This window comes from Mustelus asterias, chromosome 2 (assembly GCF_964213995.1).
Source record: "Mustelus asterias chromosome 2, sMusAst1.hap1.1, whole genome shotgun sequence".
Taxonomy (NCBI): Eukaryota; Metazoa; Chordata; class Chondrichthyes; order Carcharhiniformes; family Triakidae; genus Mustelus; species Mustelus asterias.
In genome coordinates this window covers 40,937,286-40,958,229 of record NC_135802.1, presented here as the reverse complement: position 1 = coordinate 40,958,229, position 20,944 = coordinate 40,937,286, and the positions used below count along the sequence as shown (strand labels likewise).

General features: G+C 40.9%; 2 protein-coding genes across 9 annotated transcripts in view; one reads left to right on the top strand and one right to left on the bottom strand.

Annotated features, from left to right (window-relative positions):
- Positions 1-18,661, bottom strand: part of LOC144507140 (protein nucleotidyltransferase YdiU-like) — a 77,594-nt gene extending 58,933 nt beyond the window's left edge. The window contains exons 1-2 of one of the 2 annotated variants that reach the window (XM_078233942.1): positions 18,061-18,661; positions 7,639-7,757 (exon numbers count right to left, since the gene is read on the bottom strand). In XM_078233942.1, the coding sequence (XP_078090068.1) occupies positions 7,639-7,757; positions 18,061-18,298 (357 nt within the window). In that variant the 5' untranslated portion in view covers positions 18,299-18,661. The remainder of the gene's footprint in view (positions 1-7,638; positions 7,758-18,060) is intronic. The other variant, XM_078233933.1, reaches the window with a different exon arrangement.
- A 62-nt stretch (positions 18,662-18,723) lies between these two features.
- pdss1 (prenyl (decaprenyl) diphosphate synthase, subunit 1) overlaps positions 18,724-20,944 on the top strand; it is a 35,853-nt gene continuing 33,632 nt past the window's right edge. For 5 of the 7 annotated variants that reach the window (XM_078234040.1, XM_078234020.1, XM_078234000.1 and 2 more), the window contains exon 1: positions 18,849-19,069. In XM_078234040.1, coding sequence (XP_078090166.1) covers positions 18,890-19,069 — 180 coding nt within the window. In that variant the 5' untranslated portion in view covers positions 18,849-18,889. Of the gene's footprint in view, positions 19,070-20,944 lie in introns of all 7 variants that reach the window. The other 2 variants (XM_078234010.1, XM_078234061.1) reach the window with 2 other exon arrangements.

The following is a 20,944-nucleotide window of genomic DNA, read 5'->3' as shown; positions in this document are numbered from 1 at the left end:
AGATAGGTGTTCTATGATTCTAGATTAATTTCAATGCAGCGGAATGTGAGGTAATGCATTTTGGTAGAAGAAACCTGGGGAGACAGTACAGGTTCAATGGTAGAACTTTGGTAGTACAGGAGCAGACGAACCTTGGGGGTCAACTACATAATGCTCTAAAGATGGCCAGGCAAGTTGAAGCAGTTAAGAAGGCTTGGATTTATAAATAGAGGCATAGAGTATAAAAGCAAGGAAGTGATGCTCCACCTCTACACATCACTGGTCAGACCACATTTGGAGTATTGAGTTCCGTTCTGGGCACCTTAATTAAGGAAGGATGTTAAAGCCCTAGAGGAAGTGCAGAGGAGATTTACTAGAATGATACCAGGAATGAGGAAGTTTAGATACAAGAAAAAATTAGAGAAATTGGTCTTATTCTCCTTGGAGCAGACAGGATTAAGTGGTGACTTTATTGAGGTGTTCAAAATTATGAACAATTTTGACAAGGTAAAGAAAGATATTCTGTTTCCACTAGTTGGTCAGTCAGTGACTTGGGGTCACAATTTCAAGATTGTCAACAAGAGACCTAGGAGTGAGATGAGGAGGAACCTCTTTACTTAGAGAGTTGAAGGGATTTGGAATTCACTGCCTGGGCAAGTGGTGGAGGCGGATTCCATAGGAGGTTTCATAAAGGAGCTGGATGCATATTTGAAACTGATGAATTTAGAACTAATTTAGAGGATATGGAGATAGGGCTGGAGAATGGGTAGCTCTTTCAGGAGCTGATGCAGACACGATGGGCCGAATGGCCTCCTTCTGTGCTGTAAAATTCTATGATTCTACTGATATAGGTTAACAGGTCTGTAGTTCCTCATTTTCTCTCTCTCTCCTTTCTTAAACAGTGGGGTTCCACATGCCACCTTCCAATCTGCATGAACCATTCCAGAGTCTATAGAATTTTGAAAGATGATCATCAATGCATCTGTTATCCCTGCAGCCACCTCTTTCAACATTCTGGGATGTAGATCATCAGCTCCAGAAGATTTATCTTAAGTTCCATTAATTTCTCTATTATTTTTAACTGATACTAATATCTTGCAGTTCCTAGGGGATTTTCACAGTAACTTCATTGCAGTGTTAATGTAAGCCTACTTGTGACACTAATAAATAAACTTTTAAAAATTTACACTAGTCCCTTAGTGCTCCATTATTTCTGGGTGGTTTTTGGTGCATTCCTCCATGCAGACTTGCATTATGTATTTGTTTAGTTTCTATGCTATTTCCTTATTCCCCATTATAAATTCTCCGGAAACTACTTGCAACAGACCCACATTTGTTTTTGCTGATCTTTTCCTTTTTACATATCCATAAAAAACTTTTACAGTCCATTTGATGCTTCTTGCTAATTTACTCTCATGTTGTATTTTCCCTTTGTTAATCTTTTTCTTGGTCCTCCTTTGCAGAATTCTAAAAAGCTCCGAATTCTCAAGTTTATCCTTTTTGTGGCAACTTTATACCCCTCTTTCTTTGATCTTTGCTTTCTTTCGTTAGGTGTGATTGGACCACTTTCCTTGCTGAGTTTTTGTGCATTAAAGGAATGTATTTTTGAAGTAAACTATGTATTAGTTCTTTAAACAGCCATTTCCTGCCGACAATCATACTTTTATTGTATTTCCCAATCCATCATAACCAATTTGTTCCTCATACCTTCATAGTTTCTTTTGTTTAAGACCCTAATCACTGACTGAACTAATTATTTCCAAACGTCAAATAACATTCTATCATATTATGGTTCCTCTTTCCTAAAGGCTCTTTTACAAGATCATTAATTAGCCCTTTCTCATTCCACAATACTAGATCTATAACAGCCCAGAAAATCATCTTGCATACCTTCCAGAATTCGTCTTTCACAACATTAGTACAAATTAGGCTTACCCAGTCTATATATAGATTGAAAGCCCTCATTATTGCTGTCTTGCTCTTCTTACAGTCACCTCTAATTTCACAGAATAGCAAAATTGTTACAGTATGCAAGAAAGCCATTCAGACCATCATGTCTGCACAGGCCCTCCAAATGAGCATTATGGCTTATTGCCATTCCCCTGCCTTTTCCCCATAACCCTGCATATTGTTTCTATTCAAATAATCATCTAATTCCCTCCTGAATGCCTTAGTTGAACCTGCCTCTACCATTAGCAGGGGAGACTAGGACGCGGGGGCACAGCCTTAGAATAAAAGGGAGTCACTTTAGAACAGAGATGAGGAGAAATTTCTTCAGCCAGAGAGTGGTAGGTCTGTGGAATTCATTGCCACAGAAGGCTGTGGAGGCCGAGACGTTGAGCGTCTTCAAGACAGAAACTGATAAATTCTTGATTTCTCGAGGAATTAAGGGCTATGGGGAGAGAGCGGGTAAATGGAGTTGAAATCAACCATGATTGAATGGTGGAGTGGACTCAATGGGCCGAATGGCCTTACTTCCGCTCCTATGTCTTATGGTCTTATGGTCTTATACTCTCAGGCAGTGCATTCCAGACCCGAACAACTCGTGTAAAAGATTTTCTCACGTCACATTTGCTTCTTTTGCAAGTCATTTTAAATCTGTGCCTTCTCAATCGCAATCCTTTTAAGAAATGGGAACAGCTTTGCCCTATCTACTCCGTCCAGCCCCCTCATGATTTTGATCATCTCTAGCAAATCTCCTCTTGGTCTTCCTCTCTCCAAGGAGAACAATCCGAACCTCTTCAATCTATCTTCACGACTGAAGTTTCTCATCATTGGAACCATACCTATAAACTTCTTCTGTACACTCTCTCAATGTGTTCACATCTTTCCAATAGTGTGGCACCGGGAATTGTACACAATACTCCAGCTGAGGTCTAAAGTGTCTTGTATAAGTTCAACATAACCTCCTCACTCTTGTACTCTAAGGCCCTACTAATAAAGTCCAGGATACTATATGCTTTACTAAGTGCTCTCTCCACATGTCCTGCCACCTTCAATAATCTACGCACATATACATCCAAGTGCTTCTACCCCTGCACCATGTAAAGAATTTTATTCCTTATTTTATGTTATCTCTCCATGTTCTTCCTACCAAAATGCATCATCTCACACTTCTCCCCATTGAACTTCATCTGTGACCGACATGGCCACTGAACCAATTTATCTATTCCCTTTTGAAGTTCTACACTGTCCTCCTCACAGTTTATATTACTTCCAAGTTTTGTATCATCTGTAAACCTTCAAATTGTCCCCTGCACACCAAGTTCCAGATCATTAATATAGATCAGGAAAAGCAAGGGTCCCAATACTGACTCCCTGGGGAACCCAATGACAAATCTTCCTCCAGCCCAAAAAATATCCATTGCTCTTTGCGTCCTATTATTCAGGCAATTTTGTATCCACATTGCTACTGTCCCTTTTATTCCATGAGCTATAGCTTTTCTCACAAGCCTGTTGTATGGCACTGTATCAAATGCCTTCTGAAAATCCATGTACACATCAACAGCATTACCCTCATTGACCCTTTCTGTTACCGCTTCAAAAAACACCAGCAAGTTAGTTAAACACAATTTCCCCTTTAGAAATCCGTGCTGGTTCTTCCTAATAAGCCCAAGTAACCACTTATTCTATTCCAAATCATTGTTACCAGAAGCTTGACCACACCGAGTTTACACTAAAAGCAAATAACTGTGGATGCTGAAATCTGAAACAAAAACAGAAAATGCTGAAAAATCCCAGCAGGTCTGACTGCATCTGTGGAGAGAGAATAAAGCTAACATCATCCAGACCGAGTTTAAACTGACTGTTGCGTAATTGGTTATACTTATAATCTTTTTTGAAGGGCATAATATTTGCAATTCTCCAGTCCTCTGGCACCTCCTGAGTCTAAAAAAGACTGAAAGATTACGGTCAGTGTCCCTGTAATCTCCATTCTCAATTCATTCAATAACCTTGGATGCATTTCATCCAGTCCCAGTGTCTTGTTAACTTTTCGTACTGACATTTTATTCAACACTTTCTCCTCATCAATTTTGAACCCTTCTAGGGACAGTTTCCTTGTTTGTCATCATAGTCTGGGTAGCATCGATCTACTTGACGGATGCAGAGTATTCACTTAATATTTCAGCCATGCCCCCTGCCTCCATATACATTCCCTTTTAGGCCCCGACTCAGTCCTACTCCTTTTACCACCCTTTTACTATTTAAGTGTCTATAGATGACTTTGGGATTCACCTGAATGTTGGCTGCCAGTCTATTCTCATAATCCATCTTCACTTCTCTAATGTGCTTTTTCATCTCCCTTCTAAACCTTCTGTATGAAGAAGATTCACATTGGACTCATAGAATCATAGAACCCTACAGTGCAGAAAGAGGCCATTTGGCCCATCGAGTCTGCACCGACCACAATCCCACCCAGGCCCTACCCCTGTATACCTACATATTTACCCACTAATCCCTCTAACCTACGCATCTCAGGACACTAAGGGGCAATTTTAGCATGGCCAATCAACCTAACCCGCACATCTTTGGACTGTGGGAGGAAACTGGAGCACCCTGAGGAAACCCACGCAGACACGAGGAGAATGTGCAAACTCCACACAGACACTGACCCAAGCCGGGAATCGAACCCAGGTCCCTGGAGCTGTGAAGCAGCAGTGCTAACCACTATGTTACCGTGCCACCCCTCAAAATGTTAGCTCTGTTTCTCTCTTCACATATAGAACATAGAACAGTACAGCACAGAACAGGCCCTTCGGCCCACAATGTTGTGCATATGCTGCCAGCCCTGTTTTTTCAGCATTTTGTGTTTTCACTTCTGCATTCAGCTTGATTCTCAATTTTATTTTCGACCTGAAACCTATCATAAGCACACTTTTTCATCTTTATCTTAATCTCTACCATATTTTTCATCCAGGGAGCACTGGATTTGTTTGCTCTTCCTTTCCCTTTTGAACAAATGTACCTTGATTGTGCCCAATACATTTCCTGTTTGGAAGGTAGTCCATTGTTTAGCTCTAGTTTTTCCCGCAAACCTATCCGGCCCAACTCCATTCTTGCCCTACTCTCCTCCAGTTTATTATGCTTCCTTTTTATTACCCATTGTCCTTTTCTACTGTCATCCTAAACATTGTGATACAAGGATCACTCTCTCCTAAATGCTCCCCCACTGACACTTGATCTGCCTGGCCCACCTAATTTCAAGAACCAGGTCCAGCAGCGCTTCTTTTCTTGTGGAATTGGACACATAGGGTGGAATTTTATGACCTCTTTATGCCCATTTTGCGGCGGGAAAATGTTGTAAAATCGGGCGAAAAGCAGCTAGAATGAATGGCGCCGGTTTTCGCGTCTGTCATAATTTTACAACACCTGGATTTGAAATGGGCAAGAGGCTGATTAATTTATTTAAATGTTGATTTCAATGTGTTTAGTGAGCCCGGTGCTCAATCGTCTGGGCTCGCTTGCCTTCAATGGTCTCACCAGGAGAGGTTCTTTCCGGCAAGGAAAACACATGCTCCCCATGAACGGAGAACAGTTGTGTTGGCCTCGCCAGTGGAACCGCAGGCTATTGAGGCCCCCCCAGGGAGGATGAGTGCAAGGCGGGGGTGCCCCTTGAGAAATGCCAGACTAACAGTGCCACCCTCAATGCCAGCCTGGCACCTGAGCAATGCCAGCTTGGCACCTGAGCAATGCCCAGAGTGGCAGCGTGCCCCACTCCCGGCCTGTGGGGGTGGAGCCCAATGCCACTCTGCATGCAATTGGTGGGGGAGGGGGGCCCCGCTGCCTCTCTGTATGCGATCGGTGGGGGAAGAGAACGGGGGCTGGGATCTATCTGGGCGGCAGGGAGGCTGTATTTCGGGCCACGGGGCTCCACGAATGCGGGGGCGGCTAGTTGAGGCTGCCTGCAGTAGCAGGGGCCTGACAGCTCTCTCTCTGTCTGTCAGACCCCTGCTACTGTTAATGCACATGTGCAGCCTCAGAGGTCTGCACACGCGCAATACCTCCCTCTACAGGCTGTCTGGTGAGTTAAGCCCTGCCCACAGCATCTTTGGCTAGAAACTGACTAGCCCATCTTTTTAAAGACAGAGTGCATAAGACTGGGCATGAAAACTCATCCCAAAAACGGATCTGGAACTCTCCCATTTTCAGACTAGCTGGACACTTAGAAAAAATCTCATAAAATTCCACACACATTGCTCTAGAAAGCTCTCTTGAACGCAATCTAGGAATGCTTGTCCCTCTCTGCAGACAACAGGGCTGGACACTAAATATTCCTTGGCACAAAAGTGCTCAGGAAAGATAGGGAAGAACAAGTGACAGTATTGATTAAGAAGAATATTTCAGTGCTGTGAGAGAGATTGCCCTTATTGAAGGACTGAATCCATTTGGCTGGAAATAAAAACAACAATATGGGTGTATTCCATATTCTAGTAGGAAAGATACAGAGAAACAAATTTTCAAGAGAATTCCCAAGAGCTGCAAGAAACATAGCGTACTTGTAACAGGGATTTTAATTATCTAATGTCAACTGGAATAGCAATAGTGTAAAGAGCAGAGGAGGAAGTGTTTCTGTAATGTGTTCAGATGAATTTTCCAAATCAGTATGTTTCTGGCCCAAAGGAGGCATTCCTGGATCTGGTATTTGGGCACGAGTTGAGTTAAGTGGATCAAATGCCAGCAGAAATTAAACCATACCTTTCAGGAGTGAAATTAGGACACACTTCTTTACACAAAGGATGGTAGAAATTTAGAACTCTTTCCCGCAAACAGCAATTGATAATAGATAAATAATTTTAGATTATAATTTTAGTTATAAATTTTTGTTAGCCAAAGGTATTAAGGAATATGGTACAAAGATAGATATTTAGAGTTATGTCACAGATTGGTCATGATCTCTGTGACTGGTGGAACGGGCTTGAGGGGCTGAATGGCCTACTCCTCTTCCTATGTCACTATATTCTCATTGTCAAACCAGTAAACAGGAAATTGAGAAGATTGGAAACTAGAAAAGCAAAATAATTCCATAAATAAGTTTAATAATTCCATTTGCAATAACTTCACTTGGCGTTGATATGAAAACATAAGGGGGAATAAAATGAAGAGTAAACAATGCATTTTGTCAATTTGTCTAATAATGATCAGTTAATAACAATACAAAATTAAGCACACCAGTTTATTTAGTATACACACAGCACCAATTAACTATTAAATTCACTAATTTAACTGTTAAATAAGCTATTTAATCTAGTAATACTATATCAACACAGAGACCATAAGTGATTGAAAAACAAAGGAGAGGCAGTGGTATTAGTGGTATTGTCGCTGGACAAGTAGTCCAGAGAACCAGGACAATCCTCCGAGGACCCAGGTTTGAATCCCACCATGGCAGATGATGAAATTTGAATATAATAAAAACTGGAATTAAAAATCTACTGTTGACCATGAAACCATTTTCAATTGTCGTAAAAACTCATCTGGTTCACTAATGTCCTTTCAGAAAAGAAATCTACTGTCCTTACCTGGTCTGGACTACATGTGACTTCAGATCCACAACAAAGTGGTTGATTCTTAAATGGCGTCAGGGATGGGCAATTAATGCTGGCCCAGCCAGCGATGCCCACAACCCATGAATGAATATAAAAAGAAACATATGCTAACCTTTGATACTGCCACCAGCTTAACTGTAGACTTGAATGGTTCTGGCTGAACAGCTGAAAAAATACAATCCCTCACTTGACGTACATAATTTTCTTTGATAGGATCAAGTTGAAAAGATTCTGTAATAAAGAAAGATATATTTTTTGCAATTTTCATTATCAAAATATTATCCTTAACTTTAATTAGAACTCCATGCTCCTCACCAAGGCACCTTCCCCTATCCATCCCAAAATAAACAACTTTGAAACCTTCAACATTTCTCCACCTAACTGTATTTTGCAATGTAGCCCACCCATTGCCTGAGGGAGATGATATGGGGCAAAAGACAAAGGGAAGAGGAGAAAGGTAAGAGGAGGGAAAAAGAGAAGGGAAGTGGGTGGAGAGATAGTGAGAGAGAAAGGAAGGAGAATGATGAAGCATAGTGTAAGGAGAGGAGAGAGGAAAGGGAAGAGTAGATAGAAGAGGGGGTAGAAAGAGAAACAGAGAATGGGATGGGGGGAAGCATGAAGTATGAAGCTTGTGAGAGAGAAAGGAAGGAGAGCTCAAGGAAAGGGGCAGACAAGGGAGCTACAACAAAGGAATCTACCCAAGAGTGTTAAAAATTGCCCAGGTATGTCTAAGCAGAACATATCCAATCTAGCAAATTAGAACCCAATTAGTCTACACTCAAGCATCAACAAAGCAATAAAAGATTTTGTCAGCTGTGCTATCAAGCAGCACTTACTCAGCAATAAACTGCTCACCAATGCTCAGTTTGGGTTCTTCCAAGGCTACTCAGCTCCAGATTTCATTACAACCTTAGTCCAAACATTGAGGAAAGAGCTAACTTCCAGAGGTGAGTTGTGAGTGACTGCTCTTCACATTAAGGCAGCATTTGACCGAGTGTGACATCAGGGAACCCTAGCAAAACTGGAATCAATAGGAATTCAGAGGCAAACTTCTCATTTTTTGGAGTTGCACCAACACAAAATAAAGCAGTTCTCGTTGGAGCCTATCATCTCAACCTCGGGACACCTTTGCAGGAATTCCTCAGGGTAGTGTCCGAAGGCAAACCATCTTCAGCTGTGTCATCAATGACATTCCCTCTGTTACAAGGTCAGAAGTGAAGATGTTTGCTGATGATTGCGCAGTTTCCATTACCATTCATATTTCCTCAGATACTGAAGCAGTCTGTCTGCATTCAGGCTTAAGCTGGCAAGTTGCAAGTGATATTCATACCACCCAAGTGCCAGATAATGATCATCTCCAACACAAGAGAACCTAACCATTTCCCTTTGATATTCAACAACATCATCATCAAAATCCTGGTGGTTGCCATTGACCAGAAATGTAACTGTACCAGCCAAATAAATACAATGGCTATATGAGCTGTTTAAAGGCTGGGAATACTGAGATAAGTAACTCATTTCTTGACTCTCCGAAGCCCTGTACACTATCTAAAAGGCGCAAGTCAGGAGTGTGATGGAACGCTCTGCATTTGCCTCTAAGTGCAGCTCAAACAATATCAAGAAATTCAACACCATCCAGTACAAAGGGCATCTTCCTCTGCTCAAGTATTCGTTCAGCTTTCGTATACCTGTTTTGTATGTGGAATGGAGATAACAAGATATTGGACCAGAACTTCCGACGAGTGGCAACTACAGTCAGTTGCCACTCCACTCCTTCTTGCCTACCTTAGATTGGTGCTGCAAATTTCTTGCTCAAACTTCCAACCGGGGTCTGAAGACATACCCGGTACAGTACCTGGTTCCCGTGTCCTTTCTATGCAGGACATAGTTGTTGGGGTAATTGAAGCCATGTCCCCATTTTATGGCACTAGCTATCGTAAACCAGGTAAGTCTATGTAATGTCTTATGTTAGGGGTTGTGGGTTTTACACAAAAAAGTGGTTTGCACACATAGATTCAAACTAACAATTGATTTATTCTGAGAGGTCTTACCTGTACAGAGTACAAACTGAAATTAAAACAGCAGCCTATGCAAACACCCTAATGACATCACCATAAAATCATGTGATTAGCTCTTAAAGGAAACTGTAACCACTTAAATATATATAACATCCCTCCTTCTTTACTTCTGTGGGCATGACAACAAATTACTAAGATGTTATACATACGACCAATAATACTCTAGACACAGTACTATGTACCATTAATCATTCCACTCAATCAATAAGAAAGACGATCAGGAGGATGTTTATTCTTCTTTGGTTGTATACAACATTCTGGAATTTGGCTGTCTTTGACCCTAGAAGTATGATTTGGAACTTCAGAAGACACTTCTTCTCTTGAAACTAATTCTGCATCATTCCCACATGGTATAGTAGCTAAGACACAATCATCAGGCAACTCGGATTCAACTACGTCTTCTGCAGTAGTATTCACAACACTCGGGACTAAAGAAGTTGGTACTTCTGGAGATGATTCTGAGAAATCATTTCAAGATGACAACAATTGGTCAGCAGGGCATTGCCTACCTAGTTCATCTTCAGTTTGAACCGTGTAAGAAATTGGACCCATTTTGCTAAAACTGTGACTGGTACCCATTTCTCACTTAATTACACACCAACACTCAATCTCCTTGTTGAAATGAGGATTATTTTACCCTCACTTCTTGTCTAGAAACTTGAGATTGTTGTTGATGCTCTCCTATATCTGAAGTTTCTGGAGGTAATAACAAATCAAATGTAGTTCTCAACTTTCTCTTAATGCAGGTGAACTTTGGGTAGTCACATGAGTTGTGTTTCTATAAGATGTCAAAAAGCTATTTACATGATCTCATAACAAACTTTGCTCTCTTGAAGCTTTTAAAGAATGTTTCAAGGATTGTACAAATCTTTCAGCCAATCCATTGGTTGATGGATGATAAGGCACAGATTTTGCATGCTGAAAACCATTTACTTTGAGATAATCCTCAAACTCTTGTAAACTATGAACTATTATCTTTAAAAATCTGTTGCAGTTTACCAAATCTTGCAAAAATTTCATCAAGTTTTTCAATGGTTTATTCAGTTGGAGTAAATCTCATGATAACAACTTCTGGCCACTTTGAGTGTGCATCAATTATGACTAGAAACATGTGACCCTCAAACGGACCAGCAACGTCTACATGCAATCATTGCCATGGCATTGTAGGTAACTCCGAAGGGTGCAAAGGAGACAACGATGGTGTATTTCTTTTTCATGCGCAGGAATAACATTGTTCCACTTTTCCTTCAATCTCAGCATCCAAGCCCAGCCACCAAAGATAACTGGGTGCTAATTCCTTCATCCATACTATACCAGGATGTCCTTTATATAGTTGTTCAAGAACTCTTCTACGTAGACAAGTTTGAACCATCAGCCGGATTCCCCACAATAGACACCCACCTTGGACAGTCAACTCAAGCTTTCTTGACACATATGGTTTCAAGTCAGAATGCGGATGATGCAATCCAGCTATCATTCCTTTCAATACCATATCCATCACCTTCCCCATCACGGGATCATTTCTGTAGGCCAGGTATGTCTCTGAATTTAAGAAGCTATCACAGGCAAATAATCTACTAGTGAAAATAAGGAATATTAGAAAATTTAGATGGTGGCATCTGCTCAATAGGTAAAGATAAGCATGATAACACATCAACATTAGCATGGCACTCTGATTGAATATATTTTATATTCAGAACATTCAGATAGGATCAGTGACCATCTTTACAATCAACAAGCAGCTAGGATGGTATGCCTTTTTACAGCCCAAAAATAGTAGTTGAGGGTCAATGATCAGTCAATAATGTGAAATGATAACCATATAAGTAATGATGAAACTCTGGTACACCAAAAACTACACTCAATGCTTCTTTTTCTAGCTGAACATAGTTAGATTCAGCCCAAGTCCAAGTATGCGAAGAAAAAGCTTTTGGTCGTTCTTCTCCCAAAGGTACAATATGTGAAATGATTGCCCCTATTCCATAAGGCAAAGCATCGCAAGCAAGCAATAATGGTAGCTTTGGCTTAAAATGAACCACCACGTCAGACTTCTGCAAATCATCTTTGACATCCTTGTGTGTTTTCTCGCATTCTGTCACCTAGTCCCATCATTGTTTCACATATAGCAAATATTACAATGGCTTCAATAGTGTGGCTAAGTTAGGAACAAATTTGCCATAATTATTTACTAATCCGAGAAAGGGCCCCAATTGCATCACATTCGTCAGATATAGTGCTTCTAAAATAGCGTCCATTTCCTTAGGTGCTTTATGTAGGCCTTTACTATCAATAATGTGGCCCAAATAGTGGATTGAGTTCTGAAAAAAGTCACGTGCTTCTTTATATGCAGAACATGTACTTGAAGACATTCCAATGATGCTTCTAAATTATTCAAGTGCTCTTTCACTGGACCCTGTAATTAGAAGATCATGCAGGTAACATTGTACACCAGAAAGACCACCTATAATCTGATCCATCAATCTTTGGAATAGGGCTGTTGATGCGGATGTTATTTTAAAAGGCAATCTTTTATAATGAAAAAGATCTTTATGAGTAACGATGATAGTTGTGATTCAGCAGCTACATTCATCCGTAAATATGCTTGTGAAAGATCAATCTTGCTAAATTTCTGCCCACCTGATAGCCCTGTAAACAAATATCAATTAAAGGAAGCGAATACTGATCAGCACGCAACACTGGATTTATGCTCGTTTTTAAATCACCACAAATACAAACTGAACCATCTAGCTTCATGACAGGTACGATGGGGATAGACCAGTCACTCATTGTAACCTGCTTTAACACACTTGCGTTAACAAGTCATACTAATTCTTCTTTGACCTTGGGATTGCATAAGGCACCGCTCTTGCTTTGATTTTTTGTTGACTACTAGACTTTGTGAGTTTAACTTTAACTTCCTTCACTGAACCAAATGTCTCTTCAAAAACATTCAGTCGGTCTGTTTTGTCATCGAACAATCCATTGACAGCATTTCAGTTAAGCTTCATCTTCTCAAATCATTGTCTCCTAAATAGAGCTGGAAAATTACCACAGACCACATGGAGAGGCAACTCCACTGTTTGTCCACTCAACTCTATGTTGACCATGATATAACCTTTAAGAGACATAATCTCTTCCATGTATGTCCTTAAAACTACACCAGCTGTTTTCAAAGGAAGATGCTTCAGCTTTTCTTAGTATGTAGTCTCAAGAATTAAAGACACAGCAGCCCCAGTATCAACTTCCATCCTAATAGGTTGTCCACTTAACTTTAGAATTACCCAGAATCTATGTGCTTCACCCTCTATGGATAATACTTTCAGTTGGAGCTCTTCATCATATTTCAGGCCATTCTCTTCTTCATAGTCATAATTATTTTCATTCGTATTGTAAGTTTTTGTAGAATGCAACTTGTTCTTCTTCTTGAAGGTACAAAGATTCTTCTTCTGAATATTTTTCTCAAGGGAAGCTGGTCTAGCCCAACAAACTTTTACATGTGACCCATTTTTCAATGATTCTTGCATTTACTATCCTTGTTCCAGTGTTCACCTGCTGAATGGCCCATTTTGACACATCTTGCTTGTGTTGTTTTGATTTCTTAAGATCAGTTTCCAACTTGTGGATCTTCATTCCTATACCAAATTCTGAAGCCTCATTAGCAGCCAGTTCCACCCACAATACGATTTAAACTATTTTCTTTAAAGTTAAGACATGTTCAGTCATCAAGCTTCTTTTGGATAGCCTTATTTTTGAAACCGCAAACTAAATGATCCCAGAGTATCTTCTAATGACTTGCCAAACTCACAATGTTGGTCAGCCTTAAAATTGGCACAAACTGAGCAATGTTTTTGTCTTCCACTTGATTCCTTTGGTGGAACCTGAACCGTTCCGCGATGATCGATGGCTTAGAAGAGTGAAACTCTTCAAGCATTTTTGTCAAATCATTATATGTTTTGGTTCCTGGCTTTGCTGGATGAACCATGCGCCGGTCAAATTGTAGGTTCTACTTCTTATTGTACTGAGAAAAGCTAGTTACAAGCAACTCGCTCATACAAAGTGCTCTGCATTGGAACTCCATGACTAATTTTCTTCATTGAAATGTCCCATGGATCCCGATTGACCCACCATTTCTCTTTCAGGCACGGGGAACTCGAGACTGCTTGATATATTTTATTTTCTGTCTTCTCACTAACCTTTTAACCCTGGAGTCCATTGACTTGATGTAATTTTTTTTTCAAGCAGTCCCAGCTGTGTAGCATATCATTCCTTCTTTTTAAGTATGCCAGATACTGCCTGGAATCTCAACCTTCTCTGATCAGAAAAAACCCTCTTTTAAAACCATACAGAGCTTTTTTTAAAAAACTTGTCTTTTTGCACTGGTGCTTCAATCTTTAATTCTTTTGTTGCTTCTCCCCAGCCTTCTAATATTCAAAGTGTGAGGACCCACAATTCTTTTCTTCTACTTAGGATCTTTTCTCAATGTTCTCGACGAAAGAAAATCTGACTTGTCATGAATTTTATTTCTGCAATGCCCTAACTATGGTACGGGTTGTGGGTTTTATACAAAAAGATGTGGGATTTTGTTCGCTGGTAAGGGGGTAGTCTGAGAGTTGGTAGGGTGATTGGTTGGAGTGAGAGAATAGGTCGGGGGTGAGGAAGGCGCGGAGTGTGGGGGTTTGGTGGTCAATAAATATTTAAATTTAAATTTTGAATTTAAAAAAATTATTTATTAGTCGCAAGTAGGCTTACATTAAACACTGCAATGAAGATACTGTGAAAATCCCCTAGTCGCCACACTCCGGTGCCTATTCAGGTACTTTAAGGGAGAATTTAGCATGGCCAATTCACCTAACCTGCACATCTTTGGACTGTGGGAGGAAACCAGAGCACCTAGAGGAAATCCACGCAGACACGATGAGAATGTGCAAACTCCACACTGATAGTGACCCAAGTCGGAAATCGAACCCATGTCCCTGGCGCTGTGAGGCAGCAGCACTAACCACTGTGCCACCCCACGGTGTAGTTAGTCAGGAATTAGAATTGATTTTAATCTTTTTAATTTTTCCTGGATAACTATTCTGCCTAGACAAAATCATCTGAAGTCTCCAATTTAAGTAAGAGTATCAGATGGTTCCAGGTGCAGGATAATTGCCCATCAAATTTTTTAACTTCCCAGGCAATTACCGTGCAGTAATCATAGAAACCCTACAGTACAGAAAGAGGCCATACTTGCAGGACTGGGGGGTGGGTTTTACACGTCTTCCGTGGTATCATACCAGGAAACAAATCCTGGAAATTGCAAGTTCTGGACCAAATTTTACCGGACAAGTTCAACTGTGACCTAACCAAGTTTATTATTACTTCTCAAATTGTACTCAAGGTCTGACCTACACAAGCTAAATCGCTGTTAGCATTATATCCCAAATTCTATATAGCTTTTGCACCAGCATTTACAAGGAAGTAAGTTGCTTTGTTTATTCACATCCATCAGCATCTTTCCTTCAAGTGCACTTTTTGGCAATTACAATCCAATTTTTAAGCGTTTTTGGAAGTAGTATTGGTGTTACTGTCGCACCAGTGATTCTTAAACTTCTGCATTGCTGGCCACTGACAAACAGTGACACAGTCCCACACATCCCTTAGCCTAAAACTTAGGAAATAATATGATGGATGCAATGTGCTTTATGACATATGCCCCTTAGTAATGAGATTTTTAATTCTGTTATTGGTGTTTAATAAAAAAAACCACAGTGGTGTTTTACAATAATTACTTCAGGTTCATAAAATCAGCAACTTCATTAAGGTGGCTGTAATTACTTCCCATGAAGAAAATGCATGTACTTTGTTTATTATTGATAACAAATGTGCTAGAATACAAGGACAAGGAGCAGAGGTTTGCTCTGTCTGTTCAAGCTTGCTCTTCCATTTAGTAAGATCATGGGTGATCTGATCTTAGCATCAAATCCACTGTCCTGCCTGTTCCAATCAACCTTGTCTCCCCTATTGCTGAAAGATCTGTTAATCTCAGCCTTGAATGTGTTCAATGACACCGCCTCCACATCTCTTTGGGTTAGGGAATTCCAAAGATGAACAATCCTCTGAGAGAAATAATTCCTCTTCAACTTCTAAATAGGAGATCCCTCCTAGTTCTAGATTCACCCATGAGGGGAAACATCTCAGTGTCTATCTTGTCAAACCCCCTCAGAATCTTACATACTGCAATAAGATCACCTCTCATTCTTCTAAACTCCAATAAGCATTGCCCCAACCTGCTCAACCATTCCTCAATCCAGGAATCAACTGAATTAACCTTCTCTGAACTGCCTCCAATGTATATCTCTCCCTATATAGAGGACTAAAACTATACACAGTACACTCAGTGCATTTCATCAATGCCCTGAATGGTTGTAGGAAGACTTACCTACTTTTATACTTTATCCCCTTGCCACTAAGGCTAATATTCTATATGCCTTCCTAATCCCTTGCTATACTAACATGAATCACAAAAGTTAACATATACGAGGACACTTAGATTCCTCTGTCTGCAGTATTCTGTAGTCTCTCCCCATTTAAATATTTTTTCCCCTGTTCTTCTGACCAACGTGGATAATTTCACATTTCCCACTGTCTGCCAAATTTTAAGAAAATATGCAAAAAAAAGGTGTTTACATCTTTCATAATTTCAGAAACCAGATCCATGCAGTACTTGCAGGACTGGGGGGGTGGGGTATTATCTTAATAGTGAAGACAGGAATGGGTTAATGAACTTTGTAATACTTAGAGATTTGTAACACGCATTGTAGAACTTGTTTTCGTGTCTGTAGAACTTGTTTTTATGTATCCAAGAACAGATAAGAGAAGCAGCTATCCTTGCTGCTGTATACAAGCTCATGATTTTCCCAGCTAATTGTGTTCAGGAATGTGGCTAACCCAGCTAGAATCCATTTTGTGTCCTTTTATATTATGTACCTTTGTTTAACACGGTGGAGCTGACATGTATGCCTTCTGTGATCGTATAATAATAGATTCATATATATTCATTATATACTATTCATCCTTACCGATATAAATTGTTATATAGGCCCCTGTATTCCAGTTAACTTGTTTATGCAAACTTATAATCTTGTATGCTGGATAAACAAACCGCGGGTGTCCACATAGAGGCGACAAAACAGACAGCCTTGAGATGGCCACGATTACACGGACTACACAAAGGACGGAATCGCTGAGGCAGCAATAATCATGAGACAATGCGGACGTGACCAGGGACGAAAATATATGTATAAATATTTGTTCTTAACCTGTATGCGGGGAGAAGTCTGGAGACCGCGTTAGGGATCTGACTTCTCCCACAAGCTTGTGAAAATAAACCACTATACTTTGACTCACGACTAGTCTCAGAGGTATTATTTACCTACAACAATAGAAAAGCAAAATACTGCAGATACTGGAAATCTTAAATATAAGCAGTAAATGCTGGAAAAACTCAGCAGGTCTGGCAAAGAAGTCATACAAACTCGAAACTTTAACTCTATTTTCTCTCTCCACAGATGCTGCCAGACCTGCTGAGTTTTTCCAGCATTTTCTGTTTTTATTGCTGCTATTTCAACTTAGTCTATTGAATACAGGAGTTGGGATGTCTTGTTGAAGTTGAACAAGACATTGGTAAGGCCACACTTGGAATACTGTGTACAGTTCTGGTCACCCTATTATAGAAAGGATATTATTAAACTAGAAAGAGTGCAGAAAATATTTACTAGGATGCTACCCGGACTTGATGGTTTGAGTTATAAGAGACTGGGACTTTTTTGTCTGGAGCGTAGAAGGCTGAGGGGTGATCTAATAGAGGTCTATAAAATAATGAGGGGCATAGATCAGCTAGATAGTCAATATCTTTTCTCAAAGGTAGGGGAGTCTAAAACTAGAGGGCATAGGTTTAAGGTGAGGGGAGAGAGATACAAAAGTGTCCGGAGGGGCATTTTTTTCACACAGAGGGTGGTGAGTGTCTGGAACAAGCTGCCAGAGGTAGTAGTAGAGGCAAGTACAATTTTGTCTTTTAAAAAGTATTTAGACAGTTACATGGGTAAAATGGGTATAGAGGGATATGGACCAAATGCGGGCAATTGGGATTAGCTTAGGGGTTTAAAAAAAAAGGCAGCATGGACAAATTGGGCTGAAGGGCCTGTTTCCATGTTGTAAACCTCTATGACTCTTACTATTTGAAATTCAAGGTACTGCATTGGAATCACAAATGAAGGTACAGCTTTTTGGTTATTTGTGCATGAGACAGAGGAATGAATCATCAGTGTGACGCCAGGCTATTAGAACCATAAAGTATTTCAAAACTTTATGAACACACCATCCATCTACATGGTATTCTCAACTCATGAACCCCTTCGACCAGTAAATAACCTGCTCACTGCTGCACTTGTACTACCTGGAAAAAAATACTTTACCTATTAACTTTTGAGATGTTAAATTCCACAAATCCATGGAAATCCTTTTACGGTTAATCTGGCTATAACCCAAGTTATCACCATCAGCAAAATAATGGCGAGAATCAACTGAATTACATTCAGGATCAGAAGCAGCTTCAAATTCTGTTCTTTCTCCTCGAGAAAAAATCCCAACAGTTGACTCCCAAATCAACCCCACAATCATCATCATTTTCATCGTCATATCAGGTTTGAGCATTTTTGCAACCACGGTTCTCTTTACTTTGATCTTGGCAAAAATCCAACGTCCATTTTTCTATACACAAAATGCGAAACAATTTCATTCGGCTGGGAGAGAGGGAAGCACTTTTCTTTCGGAAGGAAAGTGAAGAAATAAAACAGGATGAATAATGTTTGTAGATTTGCACCATCTCAATTGGCCAGTGGAAAGCCAGGAAGAGTCAGTGCTTCTCCCACAGGCTCTTCGGGTATCTTAAAGAAAAGAACCATGATTAAAGGTCGAATTGCTGAAGAGGCATCGCCACAAATATACATTCAAAACAAAACATTGTTTTCAAAGCTCCCTAAAAGTAGTGTCCCCGCTCCAGAGTTTAATAAGAATAATTTCCGGGTCAGACTACATCGACCTTTAAGTAGAAGACGAAAATAGCCCCTTTTTTTCCTGAGTATGGTTATTATTTTACTGATAGGTTTCCTCTCGGGTTGTTTTATTGGTTTTTAATATAAATCTCTGTGTTATTACACTCGGGCCGACACATTCCCAAGCTCCCTCGCCGGGCTGAGGGAACGGGGCGGGACAGGACAGGAGAAGAGGAGCCGGTAAAAAAAAATGGCGCTGCTTTTGAGCCGTTGCTGCGCGTGGAACAGGAGGAGCGGTTTGGCGCGCGGCGCGCTGAGCGCGTGCGGCCTGCTTAACGGATGCCGGGACCGCGAGACGTTTGCGGCCGGCCTTCCGTCGGCTGGAGAGGCCGGGGGTGCCGGAGCCCGTCACCGACACGCTCTTGTGAAGGTAACAGACACTTGAGGGGAAAAAAGGAAGCGAGGCCACGGCCGCGAAAGGTGACGAGAAGGTCACCCCTGTGCAGAGTTATCCCACCCGTCCCCTCCTGAGCCTGCTTAACAGCCTTTTCATCGCCAGCAATAGTTCCCCGGGATGTATTTCGGTCACATGTAGAGAAGGATAGAAAAATTGCAGCGCAGAAGGAGTACCATTCGGCCCGTCGTGGCCGTGCAGGCCCTCCACAAGAGCAGCTCGGCTCGTCCCACCGCCCTACTTTTTCCCTGTATCCCTATTCCGCCTTGCGTGTCCCAATACTTTTCACTGTACACCAATACATGTGACAATAACTCAATCAATCGATTGAATCTGCCTCTGGGCAGTACATTCCAGATCTTTAAATCACCCGCTGTCTGGAAAAGTTTTCCCTCACCTCACTGTCGCATCTTTTTCCACTCCAGGTAAATTTGTGTCCACTAGTTTGCTGGCAGTGTGAATTGTTTCTGCCTCAAACAAAAACAGAAAATGCCGGAAAATCTCAGCAGGTCTGACAGCATCTGTGTACAGAGAGTTAACGTTTTGAGCCAGAATGACTGTCAGTTTCTTTCTCTCTGTCAAGATTTATTTCCCATCCCTCAGAACCCTTGAGAAGGTGGTGGTGTGCTGCTGCCTTGAACCCTGTTGCAGTCTGTGGCATGTGTTGTCAGAACACCCACAGTGCTGTTAGGAAGGGAATTCCAAGATTTTGACCCAGAGATGGCAAGGAAACAGCAACACAGTTCCATGTTAGAAAGGTGTGTATATTGGAGGGGGACTTGCAGGTAGTGGTGTTCCCATGCATCTACTGCCCTTGTCCTACGTGGTGGAGGTCACTGCTTTGGAAGGTGTGGTTGAAGGAGCTTGGTGAGTTTTTGCAATACCTCTTGTAGATGGTACACATTACTGCCACCGAGCATCGGTGGTGGATGGGGTGCCAGTCGAGCAGGCTGTTTTGTCTTGGAAGGTGTTGACCTTCAGTGTTGTTGGAGCTCCATTCGTCAGACAACTGGAGAGAGTATTCCGTTACATTCCTGACTTGTGCCTTGTAGATGGGAGTCAGGTAGTGAGTCACTCTTTGCAGAATTCCCAGCCCATGATCTGCTCTTGTAGCCATGGCACTTAAATAGTCCAGTTAAGTGGCTAGTCAATGGTCACCACCAGGATGCTAATGATAGCGTATTCAGTGATATTAATACCATAGAATATCATGGGGAGATGGTTGGATTCTCTCATTGGAGATGGTTGCTAGCTGGCACGTGTGTGGCACAAATGTTATTTGCCACTTGTTAGTCCAATATTGTCCAAGTTGTGCTGCATATGCACACTGACTGCTCCTAAATTGGAATTGTGATCTGCAAACCCAAGTTTAGGTTATTAATATATATCAAAAAAAGTAGTGGTTCTAGTATGGACTTGTGGACCGCCACCCCCCATATGCCTTCTTCCAGTCTGAGAAACGACCATTCACCACTAATGGTTTCTGTCACTCAGCCAACTTCTGTCCATACTGTCATTTTCCTTTTATTCCATGGACTTTGCTGGTAAGTCTATAGTATGGCATTTTATTATAAAGCTTTTAGAAATCCATATAAACTACATCAACCTTTTCTGTTACCTCCCGATTTTACTTTAACAAATCTTCTGCTAGCGTTCCTGAATTAATCTGCAGTGATTTAATTTTGTTCCAGGTTGTGGCCTCTAAAAGCTTTTCCACCACAAAAATTAAACTGACTGGCCTGTAGTTGCTGTGTTTATTCTTGCACCCTTTTTTAAAAATAACCTTTTTAACATTTGCAATTCTCTAATTTTCTGGCACCATGTCCCTATATCTCACGAGCCAAAGAACAG